The sequence below is a fragment of the Buteo buteo genome, chromosome 2 (genome assembly GCF_964188355.1).
Source record: "Buteo buteo chromosome 2, bButBut1.hap1.1, whole genome shotgun sequence".
In the NCBI taxonomy this organism is placed as follows: Eukaryota; Metazoa; Chordata; class Aves; order Accipitriformes; family Accipitridae; genus Buteo; species Buteo buteo.
In genome coordinates, this window is record NC_134172.1 from 62,617,423 (window position 1) to 62,641,000 (window position 23,578).

The 23,578-nt window shown below is 45.5% G+C and overlaps 1 protein-coding gene across 3 annotated transcripts; it reads right to left on the minus strand.

Moving 5' to 3' along the window:
- Positions 1-1,064: 1,064 nt before the first annotated feature.
- Positions 1,065-21,817, minus strand: PIGU (phosphatidylinositol glycan anchor biosynthesis class U). Of its 3 annotated transcripts, XM_075058010.1 has the most exons (13): positions 21,574-21,654; positions 20,260-20,487; positions 19,720-19,784; positions 18,335-18,394; positions 17,281-17,343; positions 15,583-15,692; positions 13,765-13,865; positions 11,655-11,752; positions 9,272-9,426; positions 8,621-8,764; positions 7,668-7,792; positions 5,673-5,815; positions 1,065-2,814 (listed from the first exon to the last, which is right to left on the minus strand). In XM_075058010.1, exons 4-13 carry the CDS (start codon positions 18,335-18,337, stop codon positions 2,701-2,703), a joined length of 1,056 nt encoding a protein of 351 aa, XP_074914111.1. In that variant the 5' UTR covers positions 18,338-18,394; positions 19,720-19,784; positions 20,260-20,487; positions 21,574-21,654; the 3' UTR covers positions 1,065-2,700. The 3 variants fall into 3 exon arrangements, with proteins under 3 accessions (XP_074914111.1, XP_074914101.1, XP_074914114.1); XM_075058000.1 differs by lacking the exon at positions 20,260-20,487 and having other exon boundaries at positions 21,574-21,817; XM_075058013.1 differs by lacking the exons at positions 19,720-19,784; positions 20,260-20,487 and having other exon boundaries at positions 21,574-21,672.
- Between the last annotated feature and the right edge of the window lie 1,761 nt (positions 21,818-23,578).

Below are 23,578 nucleotides of genomic sequence, written 5' to 3' on the forward strand. Positions count from 1 at the left end.
CCTGCCCAGTTCTGCCCCGTCCCTGCAGTTGCTTCTGCCCCATCCCTGCCCTGCCCATGCCTCACCATCTGTCCCTGCTCTTTCCATACCCCTACCCACACCCGTACTTCTGTCCCTGTCCTTTAGCCAGCCCACCCCTGCCTTGCCCTTGACGCTGCTCCTGCCCTGCCCTTTCTGTACCCCTGCCCCTGTTCATTGCCTGTCCCTGCCCTTGACGCTGTGCCTGACACTGCACTGTCTTGCATTGCCCCTGCCCTGGTCCTTTCTTTATCTCTTCACTGCCCCTGCCCTTGCTCATGCCCCTGCCCCTTCCCCATTCCTGCCCCTTCCCTCTCCTTTTGCCTTCCCTGCTCATGCACTTGCCCATTGTCCTGGCCCTATCCCTGCATCTGCCCTTGCCTCTGCCCTGTCCCTGTCCATACCAGTGCCAATGCCTCTGCCCCGTGCTCTTCCTCTGCCCGCCCCCCCCCCCCCCCCCCCCGCCAGTGCTCACACCATTACTTCTCAGGACTGCTTTTGAGTCCAACTTTGGGACCTGCTCCCCGGGAGACCCAGATGGAGCCAGCCTGGCGACACCGGTGGGTGGCCAGGAGTGGGCCCTGGGCACAGTCACACGAACAATTTCAGCTGCTAGAGACAGAGGACAGAGCTGCTGCCTGTGGCCCCTCGGCTCAGTCCTGCCTCCTCCTGCCAGCACCGTCTCTCCTGCTGGGTGAATTATTTTCTATGATGTTGTGGGAAGAGGAAGGCTGTAAAATGGATAGCCCCCAGCTAGTCCCAGCTCTTCACCCTCTTATTTTCTTTTATACTGCTGTCTGGTTGAACCATGCATAGCTGGCATTTCCTAAAACTAGAGTGGGTTTCAGCATGCCCCAGAGACGTCTGTTTGCTCTTTGGTGTGCCCCATGGCCACTTGTTTTCCCTCCTGACCCCCGTGTTTGCTTTCACATCCCCTCACGACCCCTCCATGTGCCTCTTGGTTCCTCCCAGAGCCCCCACTCACCCTCTAGTCCCGTCCTGACCCCCATTCTCAGCCCCCTCCCAAACACAGACCACACAAGAGATGTTTAAAACTTGCAGTTTATTTTGCTCCTTGACATGCCACACAGCCAGCAGCCCTGCCTCCGTGTGCCCACGCCACGGCTGGAGGCACAGGGCTGCTGCACTGCCTGCCCCAGCCAGAGTGGCTGAGCGTGGCGGGCTGAGCTGGGCTCGGATTAACAATCCCCCACCAAAGCGCTAATAGCAGTGCAGTAAGGCAAAAATTTTAATTGTCCAGAAAGAAAGAAGAGCTGTTTACACAACTGCCTGGGCACATTGGTCTCTCAGTTGCTCTGTACCAGGTGCAGTTTGGTTTCGATGTTGTCACATTCCCAGCCCTTTGGATTTTTCTTGGGGTCAGTGGAGAAGCGGGCTGCCTGCTGCCCCAACACCAGTGAGAAGGCTTTCACACTGTGGTTACCGCTTCTCAGCGCCACCACACAACCAGCAGAGCAAGAAGCCAGCCTGGTGGATTCGCCCCGGTGGGTCACATTCATGGGGTCAGCAGTGGCAGCAGCTCTGAAGTGAGCAGGTCTGAGCACAGACAGAAGGGAGCCATGGGGGAACCAAGGGCTAGTGCTTTAATGGAGTCCCCCATGCACAGCCGCAAGAGGTTAACATGGGGAAGTGCATATCCCATAGTGCTAAGTGGCTGTGGAACACCTGGAGCCCAACAACTTCACAACAGCAGTGGCTGAGGCTCCTTATGAATTTGGTCTGGGGCCTTAAAGGGGAGATTTTGACACCTCCTGGTCTCTAGCCCAGGCAGGCAGCTTGCTCATTCCACGTCCAGGCTGCGTCCCCAAGCAATCACAACAGTATAGTGTGAGCCCTGCACTGCCAAGCTTTGTTACCCTACAGAAACGAGGAGTAGCAGGAGTCTGTCCATCACCTCCACAGTAGTGTTCCTTCTTCTGAGACCCTGTAATGCCTCTGTGCAGTTCCTGACATGAAAGTGTCTGCGTTGCTTTAATGGGATCCAGCAGTTACCTGGTGCCCACCCTGCTCTTGCTTTCACCTCAATTCCAGTTCTTACTAGTGTTTGAGCGCCAAGATTATTACCTGAGGCAGCAGCTTTAGCTGTCCTTTCAACAGGTCATTCATCCTTGGTCACCCATTTGTTTCACAAGCACCCACTGTGCCTGAGCATGTGTGATTTTTCCAGGTCCCACAACAGTAGGAGAACCAAGAAATGGCATCTGCAGTCAGGGCTTAAGCACCAGGTATCCAGAAATTGCCTTGAGCCAAGCAGGAGCAGGGGGGCAATTTCCAGGAGAAGCAAACATCTCCAAGAAGCAGTAATAATAAATTAAACAGCTTATGGGCTGAGCTCTTTCTGGGCCAGAGATTCAGCCCCACTTTTAGCTCAAGACACTTTCTCCAGTTCCTGCTGGACTGTCCAGAGTTGATGGTTGAGGTCGCAGTGAAAAGCACAGCTGAGGGAAGGGAGATGCTCCAAACAGAGGCACTGCAGCTCCTATTTGTACCTCCTACAGTCTCTGCACTGAGCCCACAGCTCAGGAGGGTAGTCCCAGAAGAACTTCAGCCCTTTCTTTCAGTAGGTATCATTCCCCAAGTCAGACCTCATTCAGGGAACCTTCCCCACCCACCCCACATACCCCAAGCTTTGCATGTCCCAGGGAATGGCGGGTACAATCCTTATTTCAAAACAAGCATGGCCTCTGTCCCATCTTGCCTTGTCAAGTGGAGTCCATGAGTGAGGTAGTACTCCCGCCGGAGGAAGGCATAGAAATAATCCGAGATGAGCAGGATCTGCAGAAGCGAGATGTTCAGACACATCAATGATGCTTCAGAACAAGGAATAAAAAGGGACATGTGTTTGTGATGGACCCTGAAGGGGTTTAAGAAGTTCTTAGCCTGTTCATCACACTTTGCAAAAGAAGACACTGTGATTCTGTGAACACTCCTTGTCCATAGCCTGACAGTATTAAGCCAAAGGAGACTTACACTAATCTATTTATTTGTTGCGCTACCAGTGTGATCTCACAGACATCTCTGCTAAGGAGACAGCAGCTCCATAAACTGGCCAAAATAGATGACAATGGCCAGTCCATCTGTGTCACAGCTTTACGGACCATCTCAGCTTCACCCACAGGACTCCTTCCATGCAAGCACTGTCATGCAGTTCAACCCAAACGCTCAAAGTCTCCTGCTGCTGATTGATTGCTATTAAGCACTTTTCAATTGTGGTTGGTTTTCAACTGCCATTTCCACTCAGAAAGGGTAAGAAGCTTGCAGGCAGCAGAAGGAATACCACAGCTCCCCAGGTCAGCCTTAGCAAACAGAAGTTTTAGCAGTTTAACAAAATAATACTTACCAGGCTAAGGGGTGAAGAGAAGAGTTGAAATGTCAAGGCTGTGGCTTCACAGTACAACACTGACAGACACCACCAGATAAAAGCACTTCTTCCACCCCCATCACTTCTGCATCTCCTTCCTGCCCATCATGCCCTCTCTGTGGGACACCCAACCCTGTGTATGTGTTTGCACACTGTCTCCCTTTAAGTGGTGAACAGAGCTTGCTATCCCCCAGATTTTCCCCTGATCCAGGTCAGAGTATGCTGCCACACACATGGATGTTGGCACTGTCCAATGTTGCTCAGGAGATGGGCGTAACTTAGGCTGGTATTGCCACTGGCCACGTTGTAATGTGAAATCACAACCGAAGTGCCTTGCAGAGAACCACAGTGAACATGGAAACCTGATGTGGAAATCACAAGGTCCCTCCCTTCCTCAGCCCCACTTTGGCTGTACTGAGGCACCACAGTGTGACTGCTCCCTTTCCTAAAAGGCACTGAGAACACACAAGTGAGTCTCAGTGGTTTTTCTAAAGCAGTCACCTTGGGCAAGCTGCCTCTGCAGGGGCAGGCTAGGCTACTGTAAGCACAGGCAGTGACCCACTGGCTCTGTAGTGCCATTTGTCATTTAGCCTCTTGTAGCGTGACCCTTCCTCAAGAATGCTGACCTTCTCCATCTGGAAACAGCATCACATAACTAGATTGAAAAATCTTTTGAGTGCCAGACCAAGCTAGCAGTTATTGTCCTAATGTCCAGATGCCACTAAATGCATCCCTTTGGCACAATGCCTCACCTGAAGTATGCTGCAGTGCTAAGGGTACAGGGGAGGGAGAGTCAGGCTGTCAGCCAGAGCCTGCTTGAGTTACTGTTAAGTACAGCTCCTGTGGAGAAGACTCAGTGGCAGGACGGGAGGATATGGAGGACCGGGTGGAGACTGAGGAAAAAGAGAAACAGGGCTGCAAACTGCTGAGGTCAGAGGAGAAAGTGCAAAGGAGAACAGAAGAGAAGGGTAGAGGTGCCCAGGAAGAATGAAAACAGCCATGCTTATTCTGTCCACTTGTTTTGCTGAACACCATGGCTGACTACTGACATGCTATATCAATATGGTTGATTTTACTTTTAACTACACTTCTCTGCAGATGTCTTAATGGGAAAAGAAAGAGCTGAGGTTAATGGCGCTGAGGGCTAGTTCTTTCTCACAAGGAAATTAGATTTTTGCTCGGTCTGCATTTACACAGAGCACAAGACCTTGCAGGATCTACTATGACTTTCTCAGGTAGAAAATAAAATCCTCTTAGAATATCAACACCTGCCATCTCTAATTAAAGTTTTACTATTGCTTTCATTCCATAGCAAGACATGTAGTTAGAGAGTTAATGAACCACTCCCAATTTCCTATAAACCCTTCTCAGTAGTATCTCTCTACACCCTCTCACTCCACGGAGTCCCTTTTTGCTTTTACAGAATGGATGTTTGTCCCCATTTATCAATGGGGTGAGGGAGGTACAAGCAGGTGATTTTCAGCCCCTGGCAAAACTGCCCCTCTAGTTTTAGGAGAAGCAGACAAACATAAATGGCTGAGGCACATTCAAAACAAAGGCAACTTTAAGATGAAATGAACATTCTGCTCACCCCCATGTGAAACTGTCCCACAGCTTAGGGACACAAGAAATAGCACAGAGAAGAGGAAGGACTTAGAAAAGGTTGTAGCAACTGTGTACACTGAATCCCATCCTCCAGGGGTGCTAAGCTCTGTTTTCCCTAAGGCTAGTGAAAGTCATGCATCTAGAACAGCCTTGAGAGAAGCAGGGAGAGCAAGCCCTGGCATGACTGAAACCCTGCATGTGCTCACAACCCTATGATTCAGTCAGGTATAGTGCTCAGAAAAATTAGTGACATGTCCCTGTGTATGGGCAGTTCTCATTTGCCTGTTGTCTGGCCCCACTGCTGCTGCCCCACGTTTTTTTGCATTTCCCCTCTTAGGTCACCTTCTCCATTCACGTGTGCTCTTAGTCCTGCCATACCGAGACACTTTTCCTCTGCTATCAAGGAACAGACCATGTAACTTGCAGTACAGTCTAGTTGGATTGTTAAGCTATAGCTCAAATACTACAAGAACTCTTTTCCATTAGTGTCCCAGAATGTGAGGACTAGGCAGATTTCAGCTGGAGCAAGGAGAGGCAGGAAGCTGCTATGCAGGACTACACAGGATGCAAAGATCCAGACACGTCCTGCAGAATTCACTGTTTTTGACAGAACACCCGATCCAGTGATCTACCCAAAGCACAGCCTTGTTTGCCTTGCTCTACTAACCTGCCCTATGTTGAAAGTCAACGTGATGGCATAATAAAAATTGGAGTTGGCACTTCCTGCATAAATCCATAGATGCCAAAGAACGGGGAACAGGAGGGAGCAGACAATGAGCACACATGACAGGATGAAGATGTTCCGGAGGACTGCAAAAGAAAACCAAGATGTTAAAATGATGCATTATTGAGCAGCCATGCTCACACAACCACTGATGGTATTTAGGGTATGCGCAGTGGGGGAGAGGCACTTGCCAACACATACTTCTCTCCAATAATCTTTCACAGTTTGCTTCAATAATTTCCTGGCTAGCTTTTATAAGAAATCCACTACATTTCCCTTTAAAATAAATACTTCTGCCTTTTCTTGAGTGTGAAATCCTCATTTGGAGCTCTTTCCCTCTAGGTCCTGCTTCCAAATACTCTTCCTTGGAGGACTTTGGCTTTTTGGTGTCTACTTTACAGTAACTAGCAGTTTTGAGAAGGGCTTTCCACTAGCATCACGATTCAGAGAGCAGAGCATGCCATTCCCTAGCTTCGTCAAGCTGACAACAAAGGAAAAAAAATGAACCTGTGGGCCCTAGGAAAAAGGATACTTTCTCGGGAGGCAGTAAGGAAATGAAAGCACCATAAAAGGAGGAAACTCATATAGGCCAAATGTGTTGACAAACACTTGACTGTGGGAGGTGCAAGTATAGTGAGAATCCATTAGTGTGTGTGAGGATGTGTCAGATGGACAAAACCCAAGCACAACTTTGTCTAAAAGAGCTAAGAACTACTAGGCCAGAAGAGATTTTGTTTTCTGTGAACTATTTATGCCTCTCCTTTTGGCAGCAGTATTATAATTCATCCCGGCACTTGTGTTGCTGTGCTTGGCTATAGTTCAGCCAATGTCCCTGCAGGTAAGTGAAAGACTCCCCATCATTCTGCAGCTGAAGGGAGCTATCTGACATTTTAAGAGCATTGTCACATCCAAACCTGTTCACACCTATCTTTTTAAACTTCTTGTTCACTATTCACTCACTGTGGGGTGGGAGCATGTGACAGATGACTGTCCCTCTCACTGGCCACAGTCCCCTTATCTGCATGCTTGTAACATGCAACTGAATTACGCTGAATCAGGATTTTTCAGAAGTACATCATCTGCTATGGCTGCAACATGCTCAGGGCTAGCATGGGGCTTCCTGGCCTGTTTTATCACAGTTGCTTTGGCCTTAGCTTTCCTTAGTCTAAAACTAATAGAGCAGATGGTGTCCAAGTCTCTTGACTCCTGATTATGTCTCCTGACACCAGGCAGGCTACCTGTCCATAAACACACTTGGCCTGGGTTAGAGAACACTGCAGTAAAAGGCCCGGACGACCTGGCAGGGTTGGTCAAAGCAGTTGGTTTAAGCAAGAAACACCAGGAACACAGCGCTCCCAAATCTCACCAGTGTAGTAGGTTCTAGAGACTGAGTTTGAAAATCATCAGGAAGCTCTCTGGTGATTTAAAGAGCTAAAGACATTCTTTATGAAGCATTTAAGAAAAACTGGACAATTGGTTGGAATAATTCAGTTTCACTCTGAGCAAACAAGGAGATGCAAAACAAAGAACCACTGCAAGGTGCAGGATTTTAGGGCTGGGGGACTCACCAACTGCAGGAGCAGTGTTCAAGTTACACAGCCTTAAATGGGAGTGAAGCATTTGAAGGATGGATGTACTTTAAATAAGCCACATCCCTTCTGCAGGACTGTAAAAGGTTCTTACAAAAAAGTTTATCTTCAGAACAACTTGGAAAGAGGGGGAAGATAAGGTACAAGTGAAAATTCCCTCCTCAACCAATTTCAACCCTAGTCCTAAAGACATGTTAGAGACTGTAGAGAAAAATCAAGCCTCCTGCCAGACACCCCAAAGAGGCCACAAGAGCCTGTGGACCTAGGCTTGGTTTGGTTTAGTGGTGACAGGTATTGGACAGGCCCTTTCCCATTCCAGATAAGGAACAATCAAACACAAAGAACTTACATCTGTAAAGGTGGCTCCAGACTGGGAGGAAGGCCATGTACAATGCAATGTCTCCCACAGTGGGATAGGACTTGAAGATAGAAATGATTGCGATCTGGACAAACATGAAGAACACAGGGTGTTCCCTAGAAGGGAAAAGACACAAAGGATAAGAGGATGCAGCAGGGTCTCTGGAAACTGGAAATAAATATCAGCAAGGGCACAAATGTACCATGAGATAGGCACAAAGAGGATCTCATAACCTTGTTCTCTCCAAACAAGCTTCTGAGTGCTGGGTGGGGTAGACTGAGCTGCTCTGCAGAGAACTAGTAAAAGGGGATGCATATCTGCTCACTGCCCTCACACAGAAACTTCATGCCTCAACTCAACATACATTCATACAGTTGGTCATCTGGGCTGCTCTTCCTCAGCTCTGTCTTATTCACCAAAAAGCAATCAGCACCTCATCTCTGAAGGTTATTTGGAGAAGCCCATAGTTTATCCCTCTGGTATGTCATTATGTCTGTATCCATTCCAGGTCAACAGGATAAGCAGACTGAGAATCCAGGCATGTTAACGGGTGTTTTTATCAGAAAGAAGGGTAATGTTGTCAGCGCAGTCCACTAGGAATGTCTCCAAGTTTTCACTTTTTTTCTGACAATAAAGAACTTGAAGTTCCACTCAAGAGTTCTTGCTTTCTGACTACACTGGCTTATGCTGGCAGGGAGCAGGCACCTCTATAGCCTAAATTTCTGCTCTCTCTTTTGATGCCTGTAACACATCTGTTGCATAGCAGAACCCTACTCACTTTATTTAAGAGGAATAAAGATTGAAACTTTGGGAAATGAGGAGGATAGGCCCCGTTAAAAAAACCCCTATCCTTCTCAGCTTGTAGAGCCAGACATTTGATGCCAGCCTTATAAGCTTCCACCGGATAACTGAGATTAAAAAAACTAGCAGAGAAACATACTTACTTTAGCTTTATTGCCAAGGGAATGGTGTAGAAGAACACATTGATTTGAAACACACATACGAAGAAAAGACTAAAGTGTTCAAACATCTCTGCAAAGAAGTACCAGAAAAGGCCAATATTGGGTGTCAGATCTGGAACGGAAAGGCTGAAATTTGAAAAGAAAAGTTAAAGTAACATTTTTAAATGGTTGCTTTTCACTGCCCTGCTTCTGTTAGATTAATTAACCATTGTGTGCTACTGGCTGGAGGATCTATATTGTAAATCCGTGGAAGAGAAACCAAAAGGGTGAAAACCTGGAGAGAAAAGGGACTATCCTATGCTTTCCTATGCCCCAGCAGGATTTAAACCGTTCCCAAGCAGACATTTCTGCAGAGGTGAAAATTTCACAGCCGTGGTAGCTCAACGATCAAATCAATTTCCAAACAACTCAGTGGAAAACATCTCCTGTCTTCTCTAATTCTTGCTGTTACTTAATTAACAGAAGTTGGCTAATGCCTGCTGTCCTCCACACACTCTTTCTTTTCTTGTATTGCCAGTAAAATCACAGATCACACTCTCCTTAGGACAGGGAGTGGGGCACCTGTGTGTGATGCACAAGAAACAACATGGGTGGAGGCTACTCAGAAAAAACAGTAAGAATCCTTATACTTACATAAACCCGTAAACAGATGGGATAAAATCCCAGGAGTTGAGGAGGAAGAAGGAGAGGCAGATGATCACCACCAGGCTGCACAGGTACAGGGCTGCATACTGCATGGTGTAGAGCCAGAAACTTTTACTTTTCAGTTTTATTGGTATGAACTGACGCTGAAAATGAAATACAAGCAGGCAGATATCCCTCATCAGGTGGAAAGCCACAAGAAAGCCTGAGTGTTCAGAACATCATTTTAAATTGATAAAAGAAAGCATCAAACACTGGCGCTATGGCACTGGAAGGAGTGGCTCTCAACCACAATTTGCTTGATGTCCTCCACTTTGGCCAGTTAAGTCATACACATTGCACGCATTTCCAGAACTGTGCTTAAAAATACAGTAAGCTAAGCTGGTCATTTCTTCTTGCAGAGAGTCAAGTTTCATGCACTCAATGTAATATTTACACACACCTCCTCACAGCTACACCTGTATTTCAGATGTTCGCAATACTGTACTGCTGCCTGCCTTCGACTGCATGAACCCGTATCAACTGGGTGACTGAGAGCCCTGCTCCATGACACACCACCCTGTGATGCCAGGTCTCTATCACATGGACCGGCACTCATGCTCTGCTGAAATCAGGGAAAGAGGACATTCAGTGGGTTCCTAAGTACAAAGGAGTCCCTCTAAAAGGCTGCCTCCTCAGACAAAGACAACCACTGCAGTCCTGCCACTGCCACATGTCCTGACAGGTCAACCACAAGCCCTTGTCACATAACATGACATATGGCTATCTCACTCCAAGAGGTCCCCTGACTGCATTTGTAAAGACAAATATACACAGAGGGGCAAACAGCTTTGGGAATTGCTCAGAGTTCTGCAGCTCCAAGTCAGTGATGTAGCTTTTCCATTTGGTACTACGGTTTACAGTGGCAGATGTACAGAGAGCCAGCTCTAACTGATGTGGGCTCTGTGTAAAGCCTGCTCTGTTTTCTCAGTCATGGTGTGTTTAATGCCACTTGCTGGAACAATGTAAGCAAGTTTACCAAGGATTTTTGACAGGACAGATTGCAAAGTCCAGGAGAAAAGCTATTTAATTCTGTACAAAGAATGCAGGAAAGTTCATTTACAAATCTGGATAAAAGAACACACACTAGCATGATGCCCTTTAAAAGTTGCAAATTAGGCATTCACATATCAAAGCATTTGTTGCTTGTGAACACAATGCTTGTACTTTGACTAAAGTTAAAAGAGAGCAAATGAGACTAAAATATAAGACATAGAAAGTAAATGCTCCTAAAAATTATCAAACTGAAAAAGCAACACTGACTCATAGATGTTCTTGTCTTGCAAAGAGTAATAATAATACTATAATTTCTGAAAAAAAGTAAGAGACATTTATATCAGATAGGGAAAGAAAATGGACTAGAACTGACTCTCCATTCTCCTTTGAAGCTCAGAGATTTGAGAATAGGCTGTAATGAACGTGTAGTTAAGATTAGCTATGAAAATCATGAGGGAGACAGGACAGAAGCAACCAAGAAAGACTGGCAAAACACTCAACAGCAGGACTTTCAAAATGGCAAAATAATAAAAATGATCACCAAGTGATCTGCAAAGTGGGATAAGAGTTCTCTGCTAGCAGTCACAGCCTCACATTACTCCCATAACAGAATAAGACTAGCAAATGATCAGTTTTCATTAAGTGCATTACAATTTGGACTCTCAGTTAAGTCATTGTTTACAGTATCAGCACAAGAGCTGAGAGAGACCAGTGGGAAGCATGCAGACAAATGGGTGATGAATCCACTCACTAGCAAAGAGCTGCCTCAGCTTTAAACCCCACCCCTGCCTGCATATGTGCCTACCAGCCAACTGCTGGGCTAGTTTTACCTGGAGCAGTGTCTGTCTGTTGAGGCACTGTTTACCCATGAATGATCAAGGTCAGCCCTGCTGGAATTCAGGGGTCCTGTTAATGGGAGGGAGAAAGGACAAGGGCAACCAGCCACTTTCACAAGCACATGCCTTTTGCCATTAAACTCCAAATCAGCATTTCCGAGTTTGAGTGATTCAGACATACAGCTCCTCATTCAAACACAGCTCAGTGATCCACATCAGTGCAAAGGAAATTCTCCAGGTCTAAAATCCTCATTGCTATTCACACAACACAAAGAATAGCACTTATTTAGGGCAAGCTAAACACCAGCCAGTTCCTTAGATGACTTTCTGGTCCCTTCTCTCTATGCACAGGCATCCCCACTAAGGCTTCAAACTTCCCATGGCTTGAAGAGAGTCACTTTTTCTGAAACTCAGGACTTCTCCAACTCCCCTCTCAATAGCTAAGGACTGTCCCTGCACAGCTACAAGAAGACAACAGGTACCAACAGTCAGAAAGCATCTACCTGTAGAAGGTAAAGGAGTGCTGGAGCAAACAATGTGAGAGGGTAGAGTGACTGGTAGGTTGCTAAGGCCAGGAACACAGCACTGAGGAAGGCACTACCTGCAAAGAAAAAAAAATGTTCATTTGTAAGGAACATTTAATATAAACAGCTTTACAGACAGGAAGTCCAAATGGGAAGAAATGCATAATCCTCTGCAGGGGCTTTACAAATATCAGAACACCACTTTAAAGGCATTTTTAGCAGAATGTGTCTTGGAGAGTGTCCTTTTCTTAACTACATTTTGAACAGAGAATGACTCATACCAAGGTGATTGTCCCACAAGAAAAAAATGCTGACTGGTTTATATCTCCTATCATTCACATACAGAAAGAGATTAATGTAATTCAGTCTATAAACAGACCGTGCTGGCTGCTGTTTATGCATGGGAATGCATTCACTTAAGTCATATCCACATGAAACAGCTATTATACTCATAGTGGGCATGCTGGATAACCTCGTCACCAGGATGTGTCAGGGCCCTCAGCAAAGCTCTGTGAAAGAGAACAAGCCAAAGTCTGCAGCTGAAGGAACTGAGTGGCATTAGGCCTACTTTACAGATACCAAAACTGAGGCATAGAAAGGATTAGCACAGCTTTTCCAAGTGGTCTTAAAAATATGAAGGCCTTTATTGAGGAAGCTTTATTTGAGGTGTATCAGGTTGAGCTAAGTGCTGAGTACGCACATTGCCCAACCACTAACACCAGAAATCAAGTCCAAAATGTCCAAGGTTAAACAATAAAAATACAAGCACCCAGTGTAGTAGCCTGGTTATAGCTTTCAGTCTTAAGTCACTTGATGGAAGTAATCTTTAAAAATCTTAGACAGCAAGAACCCTGACTCAGTGCATTGGACTAATCGTCAGCCTACTGACATCAAACACTTGGGAAGCTTCTCGCTGCTTCCACCTTTTGAAAGAAAATATAAGGTTACCTGGTGATGAGCCTTCTCCATTCTTCAACTACGCTCTCCTAGACAGAAACATCCCTATGCTCTATTTTATCAAGTGTCCAATTCTGCACAGAGCTAAAGAATCTGATTCTTTACCCAGAAATCAGTCATAATCTGATATCCTCTCTTTGCCCACTTTAAAACCTAGAGGCTGCCTCACTCCCAGTCAAGGAGAAAACACGGGGGACAGCCACTACAGTTTTGTCTATGACTGAACTATTTGTCATATGGTATCAGTGAACAGTTAAAAATCAGTTTAACTAAAAGGATCCCACTTGTTTGCCTTTGCAAATGCTTTTAAATCAAACCCCCTCCTGCCTCAATTAGTCAATAATTGGAGGAAAAGTTTATTTTGGAAACACTGATAGAAACAATCTGTATCAGCTTTCTTCACAAGGTCTGGGTCTGGGCAGTGCTGGAGACAAGAGACCAGACTGACCTTTCCTCTGATCCAGCAGAGAACTCCTAAAACTTATATGACTAGTACAAATCACATATGCTAAAAGACTTCAGCACTGGGGAGTCATAAAAGAAAAAGAAACCTGGCATTATGCACAAAATGAATGAAACAGCTATTCTGTCATAATCTATTCAACTGTGCTGGTATGGGTCTTTGGTTATGGTTTCTGTTTCCCCAAAGCTTAATTAGCTAATTTCAAACCAAGTTTACAACTGTGAGTGAAAGCCAAATAATAGCTGCAGGCAACTGCTTGCTTTTGAATAAAAGTTCAAAGATACACATTAAAACCAAATTACAACACTTTAAGTGCATATTCATGTGCAAAAGAAAGAGCAGCAGAGTATTATGTCCTCCTACACACAGACATGCATTACTTCATAAACAGAAAACTATTTTAAGTCATCCAGAAAAAGGAGTCAGTTTTTAGAAATGAAATTCCTAGGTACACTGCTGTGAAATTAAGTTTTGACTTGACTATAATGTCTCTCGATCTTGTGATTTCAGCTAGAAACTTTGACCTTGCTCCAGTCCCATTTCTGCTGTGTGTTTCACCAAGATCTTTGTAGCAATCATATCTGCAAAGTTCCACCTCTATTTAATTTCTGCTACTCTTCTAATCTTTACAGAAAGTAATAAAGAACCATTTTTTCTTTATTGCATTACCTTTTATTGTAGCTAAAATGAAGAATGCAATGACAGTATTGTTGATGGCGCAGGTGGACTTTGCCACGCAAGACATCACAGTGTAGGGGTTTAACAGGTAGCTGAAAAAGAGCAAAGCTCAAATAAAATTCAAAGGACACAGCATCTGATTAAAGAGATGTTCAAAGGAAAAACAGATGCACTTTGCTATTTCTTTTCATTTATTTACATTTGATGGGATCCTCTCATCCTCAAATTAACTCAGCTGAACAGGTTCTTCAGTCTGGAGCAAAAACCAGATCTTTGGATTGTAGCCTTGGACACAGTGGCCACAGGGAGCACACTGGAGAAAAGGAGACAATTGGGAAGATGTCTAAAATGCAAGTTCTGTCCTAGAAAATGACCACCAAAAACGTTTCTTGCTTAGCAGAAACATCGTGCATTTATTCAGTCAGACCTAGGATTATTGGATCCAAAGTAAACTCTTTCTGCTACTCACATCTACTGGCTCTGAAGAAGTAATAAAAATAAGAAGATAGCAACATGGAAACAAATCCTGAGACATTAGCAGAGTTTCCCCCAACCCAATTGCACCTGCACACTCTGCTATGGCAGAGCAATCATTTATGTTCACCATGGCATGATCTGAGCACAAAACCTGCCAGATATGAAAATCTGGCATATTTTAATTGGAATTATGGCAAGACAGCAAACTCTGAACACCTTTACCTTCCAGACTGCAGCCACACTTTAGTTAGTAAGGATGCCAGCTCCTTTTGGAAATGAGAATTACAATAATCTCATTTAACTAGGTTCAAAGCACAGAAAAATGGAAGGATTACCAATACAATAAGCAAGATAATGTACAGATCAACCTTGCTAATAACTAAATCAATCAGAGTGAGTCGGCAGGGCTGATGTTTTCCTAATTATCTCTTTACATTTTTCCTATTTCTCTGAGTCCCAGCCTGCCTTTTCCTGTGTTTCCACAGAGACAGCATACAGCAGGATAGGTACAATTTAACAGCAACCTTACTGTGGTAATGTGCAACAATGTTAAATACAAACCAGTCTGCAATTTACCAACTTGCCCTGGGGAATTTAGCATTTTACAAAATTCATATGAAAAAAAAAAGAAAAAAATAACAACTTATCTAACAGAAAATTTCTCTGTCACGGAATAATTCAGGCAATAATTTCTTCATGACAAATCCCAATGAAAAAAATAATTCTTTGACATTAAGTACCTTACTTGTATATTATTTATTTTAGTTGAAGCTTTCTGAAATAAAAAAAAATGTTTAGTATACAGAGGAACACCAAGACATGACATTATTAAGATGACAACCTGAAAATATCTTTGAATCGTTATAAGCAATTCTGGTATATTCAAGTTGTGATATTCAGCAAACATTTTGTCCAACTGCTCAAAAATTCACCTAACTTTTCTGAAATGACACCTGAGGCATTTGGGAGGCATAGAATCAATTTTGATAACATTAGCATACGGCCAAAATAAACGGGAGTGCGATCTGTGCAGACACAACATTCTTGCTACCAAACTAATGACCTTATGCTGTTGAGCTGGTCTTAGAGTACCTGAGTGAATTTCCTTGTTGGCAACAATCATTTGGAAAAGCATCTGCTTTTCACTTTCAAACAGAGTATTCCGGGCTGGGTTTTTTTAATGTATAATAGGAAATTCAAAATTTCGGGGGGGCGGGGGGGGGGGGGGGGGAATCTTCAACAAATGTTGAAGCCCCAAATCAGACAAATAAAACCCAAAGGAAGCTGAGGAACCAAAGCAGCCTACTGTAGCCTATGAGAAGCAGTACTTACAATAGTGCTACCTTGAGGGGGATGTAGTGCATTTCCATGGGCGTCTGGATGAGTTCAGCCACATCTGGTGCATATTTATCCAGTTCTATTAGAAGCTTTTGCTTTTTGAACTGAACAAGGGAAAACAACGAAAGACTGTCAGATGAGGAAAGTCATTATTTCTTATTACTCAGGATATCCATCACAGTAAAACAGATATGAGCCCCCGGTGTGAGCCAAAACTCATGTTATGTGAGGTGTTGTACAAACAGAACAACCTCCCTCCCCTCTTTTCCCAAATACTTAACAACTGAAGTGGAAGTCAGGAGAAAGCAGATAATCTCTACTTATTTGAACTTCCTTAATTACCTGTGTCTAGCTCTTGACACAGCTGACAGTGAATTCAACACACTAGAGTTTAATACTTTCAATCTTCCTAAACCCTGTCTGGATCTCCAATGAAAAGCTGACTTTATAAATTCACTGTTCAACAAACAAGCTCCTGAGAAACCAAGTGACAGAAGTTTGCAGTCTTGTTATTTTGAAGATGGATACCTCTATGCCAAACCTCCTTTAGGGACCTAAAATCTCTCTCTAATCTATTTTGTTCTATGATGCTCTCTATGGAGACAAAAGAGAAATCTGAATTACGAACCTACTGAACTATGTCATGGTGAGACAGAAGGAGAGAGATGCTGGCAATAAATTCTCAATGAGCAAAGTAACACACACGCAGGATTTTTACATGTCTGCAGTTCTATTGTGAGTTATTTCTTCAACCTCAAAGTCAGAGGACAAGGAACAAGCATGTAGCAGGATGGGAGACCACACAGGTGCTGTAAAAATTAACTCAGATGAACAGGTTCTTCAGTCTGGAGCAAAAACCAGATCTTTGGATTGTAGAAAATGCAGCCTGTTCATGCTGATACTGAATCACTGCCTCTCTAGGATCGCAGAGAGCACAGCATTGCTTACACAAAATGTTCTTTGAGCTACTTATGAGAGAGAGCTGGGAAGAATCACTCACCTCCAAATACATGTACTTATAATTTGGTCACTAGAATGACTGATGTCACCTCAGCATCCTTGGAATATTTCATTCCTTCCTTTACACATTTCCAGCCTGTGTATTAACTCATGCTGTGTGCAAACACAAACCCTGTTCAACCTAAAACCTTCCAGGCTCTAGCTACAAAACGTACAGAAGATTGTAGCAGGAGCAGAGGTGAGAAAAGGGAGTGCTCAAGTCTTGCCAAATCCATAATCCAATAATTAAATTCTGTATACTGCAAACTGCCACAACCACTGAAAGTGGGTTTTCAGTACGCATTCTAAAATCTCACATCTCCTCTTGTGTACCTTGTGTACAAGACTCTAGACTTGTATGTGTTTCATTGGCTATTGCATTCTCACAAATTTCTCAAATTCTTTACACTCCTTTCAGATCACAGAACCTACACTGCTGTGATCATCATTCAAGTGCAGTGTGGTAGCTACAGACACTAATTTGTTTCATACTGTAATACTGCCACAACAGAACTTAAAATAACCTCAGTTGTTTACCACATTCACTCCCCATGTTTACTGATCATCCAGATATGATCAGATTTACTGCAACAAGGACTGGTTGATACTGCATCTTCTGGCATGTTTTCTTTGGTACAAGATATTTATACTTGCTGGGAGAAGAGGACCAACAACACTGGCAAGTCAGCTTACCACAACTTTGTTGAAGTCTTGAATGGCCAAGTAAAGGGCAACAGCAGTTAGCACATCAGTTACCTAAAAAAGCAAGGCATAGACAGACTGACTGTAAGCAAAATAAACAAATGGAGAAAAAGATATTGGACAGGACTGCAATGCTGAATAAGGGCTCTGATCTGATTCAGCTCACAAGAAGAAAAAACAAGCTTTAAAAACACTAGATTGCTGATTTGTACACTGTGCTCACACACCACCGCTTAACCTTGAAGCCATGAGCTGTATCAAAGATATTAATATTTACAAAACCAGAGAACGGGGAATTAAGGGGAAATAAATTGCACATGGAAAGAAGTATGCAAGGGTAATAGAGAGAATCACTGGTTTAATTAGAGCACAGGCAACACTGGGGCAGTGCCCAGCTGGCTAAACCCACCTGTCCATTAACCAACCAAAGCATGACAGCTCTTTGAGCTGTCCCAAACCAGGCAGCAGTACAGTCATCTGAACGACCAGCACAAGCACAACGCAGATGGCTGTTAGCTCTGCATGAGACCTGCCCAGCAGGGATCTGGGGAGAGAGGCTCCACCAGGTGGTACGTGCAGCCAGCTATATGATTTCTGTCCTTCTGAATTACGCAGAACTCGGAGAAGAGTTTACAAGAGACATTTGGAGGACTAACCCATTTGTGCTCTCTTTGCAGGCCTGGGGTTTGGCAGCAGGTTTTAGTGAGAAACACTGCAGTGTAGGAATCAGGCTGGGGGGACAAAATATTCTGACCTGTAAGAGGTAACCTTTGAAATTTGAAACCACATGCCAACTTCCCATCCCTCTGTGGGACACTTATCTAACCAAGAACTCACAAGAAAGAAGGAATATGTACAACAAGGGGAAAGCCCAAATGTGGGTTTGTACAGGCAAAGCTGCCTTTCTAATTAAACTGTGAGCTCAGCAGGAGTCTGAACTACAGGGAGGCTGAAGGTCCCTGATTCTTGCAGGAGTAAGAGGAAAGTCATACTCAGCATTTCACAGAACAGCACCTTTCAAGAGGAGCTTTCCAGGAGCACTTACCATGAACACCAATTCAGCATATTCAATCAGGAAGTGAAAGAGATATATAATCAGTGGGGTCTAAAAGAGAGCAGAAGGGAAACCCATGTCAAATACTGTCCAGATAAAACAACTGGCGATTTCATGAGAAAAAGAGAGTAGTACTACAAGAGACTTTGAAAGGTAATTTTCCTCAGCCTCTTCTACAACGCTGCTACTTCAGAGTAAAGTGATTAATCAAAGCGCACTTACTGGTCTTTTTCCTTGCAAAGTCCTCAATACACTTTATGAAAAGACACTATCAACTTTGAAAATTATATTCTATTCCAACTTTTCACTTCTACTAGTACAGTGGTAGAATTACAATAGAAAGCATATAAAGAATAACTTTAGAAAATATTTTTTTCTAAAGAATCTATTTTCAGGTTGTTTGCAGGTACTTTTGAAAGTATTTCCTACATAGCTGGTTTCACTGTTTAGTCTGTTGTTTAGATGAGTCTTTTATAAAGCACAAATAAGAAAGCATGTTAAAAACATAAAGCAGTAAGACTACAGTCCTGTCATCCTCTTACTCCCACAGCTTTTCCCTTTTAGGGTAAGAGGAAGAGCAAGTTTCTGAATTATTCCTATGACAGAAAAGCTTAATCTGGAAGTACTATATTTACATGGTGTAAATTCAGTCTTCACTGTGAGAAAATATATTTATTTTGAAATACTTTTAAAATAATGTGAAGGTACAAATAAGTATTGGAAAATATTTCAGAGTCTGGGAGAAAACTGTGTTTAAAGAAGGAGAATTTATTGAAGAGAAACAAGTTTTCAGAGGTGTACAAAGTATCTGCCTCACCCCTAGGAGACACTATGTATGAGCATACCTTGGTATCAGTAAGACCACTCAAGGACACAAAACCCCACAGGTGCTTAAGTGTTTGGAGGAACGAGGTGTGTTCAAGATGAGGAATAAATGTACTGTGTGCTTGTGCTAATGTTAGTATTTCTGCGAATGCAGAAACACTTGATGCTGCTATCCACTAAAACTGCGTTCGGACTCACAATGACACTGTCACTCCCTGCTCTGGCTTCTGCTGACAGAAACATCTGGATGTGAACAAAGTCTTTTGCTATTTTGCTTACTACAGATTTCCCCTATTTCAGACTCTCCTTATGCAGTAACAAATATTACAATGTCTATCATCTGCACAGTAATGAGTTATTCTGTGATGAACTGTATTTCCTCACTGTGCTAGTCACTACATATACAACTATTGCACAGACAACTGCATTACTCCAAGTTCTCTGAAGCCTTTGGGACAAGACAGGTCCCCAGCCTTTGCCAGTCCGTGAGCAGTAAGACTAAGAAACGTGCCACTTGAATATCACGTTTAAAATGAAGCTTGCATACCGACCTCATGAAAAATAGCTCCAGAATATGGTGAGACCCCTAAATCCAGCAGAGCTAATCCTTCGACCACTGAAACATAGAAAATGCCTGCATTAGAATCCTGTAATGTGGGAAGAGAAAAATCTCATGATGGTAAAACTACAGTTTTTAAAACACCCACAGTCGTAAGAATCTCACGTTGAATTGCCATCTGAATGGGTGACACAAAATTTCACAAAGCCAACAACCAGCTAGAATTGATTGCTTTCTTACTTCTGCCATGCAAATTTCTTTAGCTACTGAATGGTCAGTTGTAATCTAGTTGTTTGTTTCAGATAAAAATGTTACAGCTGAAATGTTTTGCACTTAACTATATATAAATCACGTGTATGATATTTACTGATTTTAAGTCATCTATTATGTGATACATGATATCTGTACTGGAGAAATACTAATCCTAAGAGGACAAATCACGACATAATATAGCTACTTTGCCTAATTAGATGTAGAGAGACCTGAAATGTCTAAAACCACAATAAAAAGAGCAGAAATGAATATGTATTACCAGGCAAAGCTAAAAGCTTTATCCATTGTTGAAACTTTCTGACATTTTGCAGCCTTAATTCAGATCCTTTGTGATGGTGTAATTACAGCTTGCACTGCAATGCACGTGTTTTTCCATAGGATCTCCACCTTACTGAGCACAAAGGTCCCCTGGGGATTGAGCAGCGTACGCAGTGAAAGAAGCTATGGGAAATGGGTCCATTTGTTCAGAGGGAAACGAGGCAGGAGACTGCAGGAAGCAACAAGAGGTTCTCAGTTCAGCGATATGCTGGAGAAGTAGATTCTGTCTCTGCCACAAAGTTCCCGTATGATGACAGTCCAGGCTTTTCAAGGTGATCCTAATTATGCTCCTTACTATCTAGATGCCTACCATGATGCTCTAAGGTAAGATTTAGAAAGTATCCATTGCTGCAAGGGAAGTTTTGGGAGCTGTATTTTGAAAGTATGAAGCATGAAGTGCTATGCACTCTGGAGCAGAGGCCTCAGGTCATCAAATGCATTCATGCTTTTGACCTTTATTACCCTGTGCTGCTGTTTTCCACCCCAAAATTGCAAATAATTTTACCTGCGTAATAACTGGATATTATTTTCCCAAAGGGCTGTCTTTAAAGCAAATTAAGGTTCCTAATGGGCTCAGATGCTATAGAGATGAATGCCACCGAAAAGCCTTGATCTAACTGTACTTCAGAAGAGAATTTGAATCATGTCGGTAACAAGGCATGGGGCCACAAACTGAACAAGGAAAATGAAACAGTGAATAGCTCTGCACGAACAGGGAATCACTGTGAGACGGTGCCCGTGCAGTTACGGCACAACGAAAGTGACTCAATCAAGACTGCTGAAACTCCATGTGCAGCGCGAGGTTTCGTCATTCTTCCATTCGACGTACACCTGTGACACAACCAGCTTGTACAAGTGCAACCAGGCCAGCTGCACACAATGGCTGAATCCCCGTCCTCCTGCCTTCGGCCCAGTGTCCCTCCCGCCCCCCCCACCTGCCCAACCCGTGCTCTTCCCTCGAGGACAACTGCCGCGGACCATTCCCTGCAGCTTTCTGTCGGGCCCGGGAAAGGAGCGGCCGGTCCCCAACCCCGGGACCGCAGCCCGGCCCTCTCCCCGCGGGGCCGTGCCCCAGCCTGGCGCCGGGCCGGGGACAGGCCCCCGCCCGCCTCGCAGCTGCGCTCCCGGCCCGCGGGGGGTCCCCGGCCCCGGGCGGCCGCCGCTCCCGGCCCCCTCACCGCCCACCCCCGCGGGCCTCGGCCCATTCAGCCGCGCCGGGGAAGCGGTGCCCCGTCCCGGGCCCGCCGGGCCTCACCTCGCTTCCAAGCGTTTAACGGGGACGACACCTCGACCCGCTCGGAGATGAAGGCGGCGAGGCTGGAGCGGTAGAGCACAGCCCGGACCGTCACGGCCACCAGGACCACCAGCACCAAGGGAGCCGCCATCCTCGCGGGCACACACTGGCCACCGCCGGCTGTAGTTCCCGGGCGGCCCCGGAGAACGCGGCGCCGATGCACCGGCCCGGCCGGGAAGACTACATCTACCGGCAGGCCCCGCGCCGCCCCGCCTCACCGCTTCCCGACAGTGCTTGGCAGCTACGGCGAGCGCGGCGGGGCGAACTTCGCCGGAGCGCAAAGGCCGCCTCCCCGGCCCGCCTGGCGAGGGCGGGAGCGGGAGCGGGAGCGGGAGCGGCCGGGCCCGGCTGGAGGCGGGCCGGGGACACCAGCGCTGCCGTGCGGCGCGGCCGGGCCCGGGCGGGTGTCCCACCTCTCAGCCCCGAGCTGCCCCTTTCCGCTCCTTCGCCCGCCTGGGCACGGGGCCTGCCCCAGCGCCGGGGCGGGCCGGGCTGTCGGTCTGGTCGGGGCCCTGCGCTTCCCACTGCTGCACATCGTCCTCCCGCCTCTGCCGAGAGCCTGGCTCCGTCTCCTCCTCGCTGGCTTCCCCGCAGGCGGCTGTGCTGCCCCACAAAGGCACCTTGTGTCCCGTCACGGAGCAGGCCCTGGTGCCTCGGCCTTGCCTCCGAGCCGGCGCTCCAGCACCAGAGCGTCGTGGCGGCCTTGCGCTGAACTCGGACAGGACTGCTGCAAGGGATTCCTCCTCCTCCTCCTCTTCCTCAGCTGCAGGACACCGCACGTGTCCCTGAGTTTCATCAGGCTCCTTTTGGCCCATTTCTCCAGCCTGTGGAGGTGAGGTGCCTCTGGATGGCAGCTCTGCCCCTGAGCGTGAACTGCTCACACACTGCATTCACTTCTTCACTCCCTGCCCAACTGGAGCGGAGCCTGGCAGGCTGAGCCCAGCTCTACACTCAGAAGTGGAAGCTCCGTGGCTTCTGGGCAGCTGTTTGGAAAGTCCCTCAGACTGTTCTTTATTTCATCAGGTGTATATGTACCCCTGTAGTCTTTGCCTGCATGTAGCTGCCACCACCCTTTTGGCTATGGTTGGAGTTTCGCAGCTGTTGCTGATGGCAGTGAGTGCTGGTGGCCTTGTATGGTTTCAGCAGGCTCTTGGCAAACTGATACTGTCAGTCCATGTAGTTTCAACAGGACCATCAGTCTCCAGAGCTTACGAGTTCTTGGGAGACTTTCACACACTACCTTCCCAGCACATGCTTTCCTGCTGTTTTCCAATAACTGTTCCTCCATCCACATCCCCAGATACCTATACAGCCCATTCACACAAACTCTTACAAAAGCACCCTTTACAACATTTCCTCTGGGGTGGAGACAAATGGAAGGAAGACCCGGTAGTCTCTTAAAAAATTGAGGGACAGAATGAAAACAGGCATTTCACAACACTTACTTTCATGTAAGAAACCGATAGGATTTGCTGACTCTACTGGGGTTGCCACTTCAAAGAGCTGGATAATGTCCAAGCCACAACATTTACATTGGATTTATGCAGCTTCAGAGCCATAGTGTAGACTTGCACCCACCTGCAGAAATGGAGAAAGGCTGAGTGCCAGTGGGACATGGTCCCTAAAGGCCCACATGGCACAGCTTATACTCTCACCAGGACTGGAGAGACTGGTGGGTTTAGATGGTAAATCACATGCACTTTCTGCACCAAGACCATAGCTACTTAGAACAGCATTAATCCCTTCATGCTACAAAACCAGCTTCAGATGGCCCAAGGAGTGTGTCCTACTGTGCTCACTCCCTTGCCAGGGTGAGGCAGCTTATCTGTTCAGCTGCTGCCTTTGCAGGGCTTTCCTCAAATGTGGTCCTATGCACTGCCACAGAACAGCAAATCTGGTCCTGAAGCAATAAGGGGAGCTTCAGTGTTCAGCCCATCATGTGGCAACGCTTCTGCTCTCAGGCCAT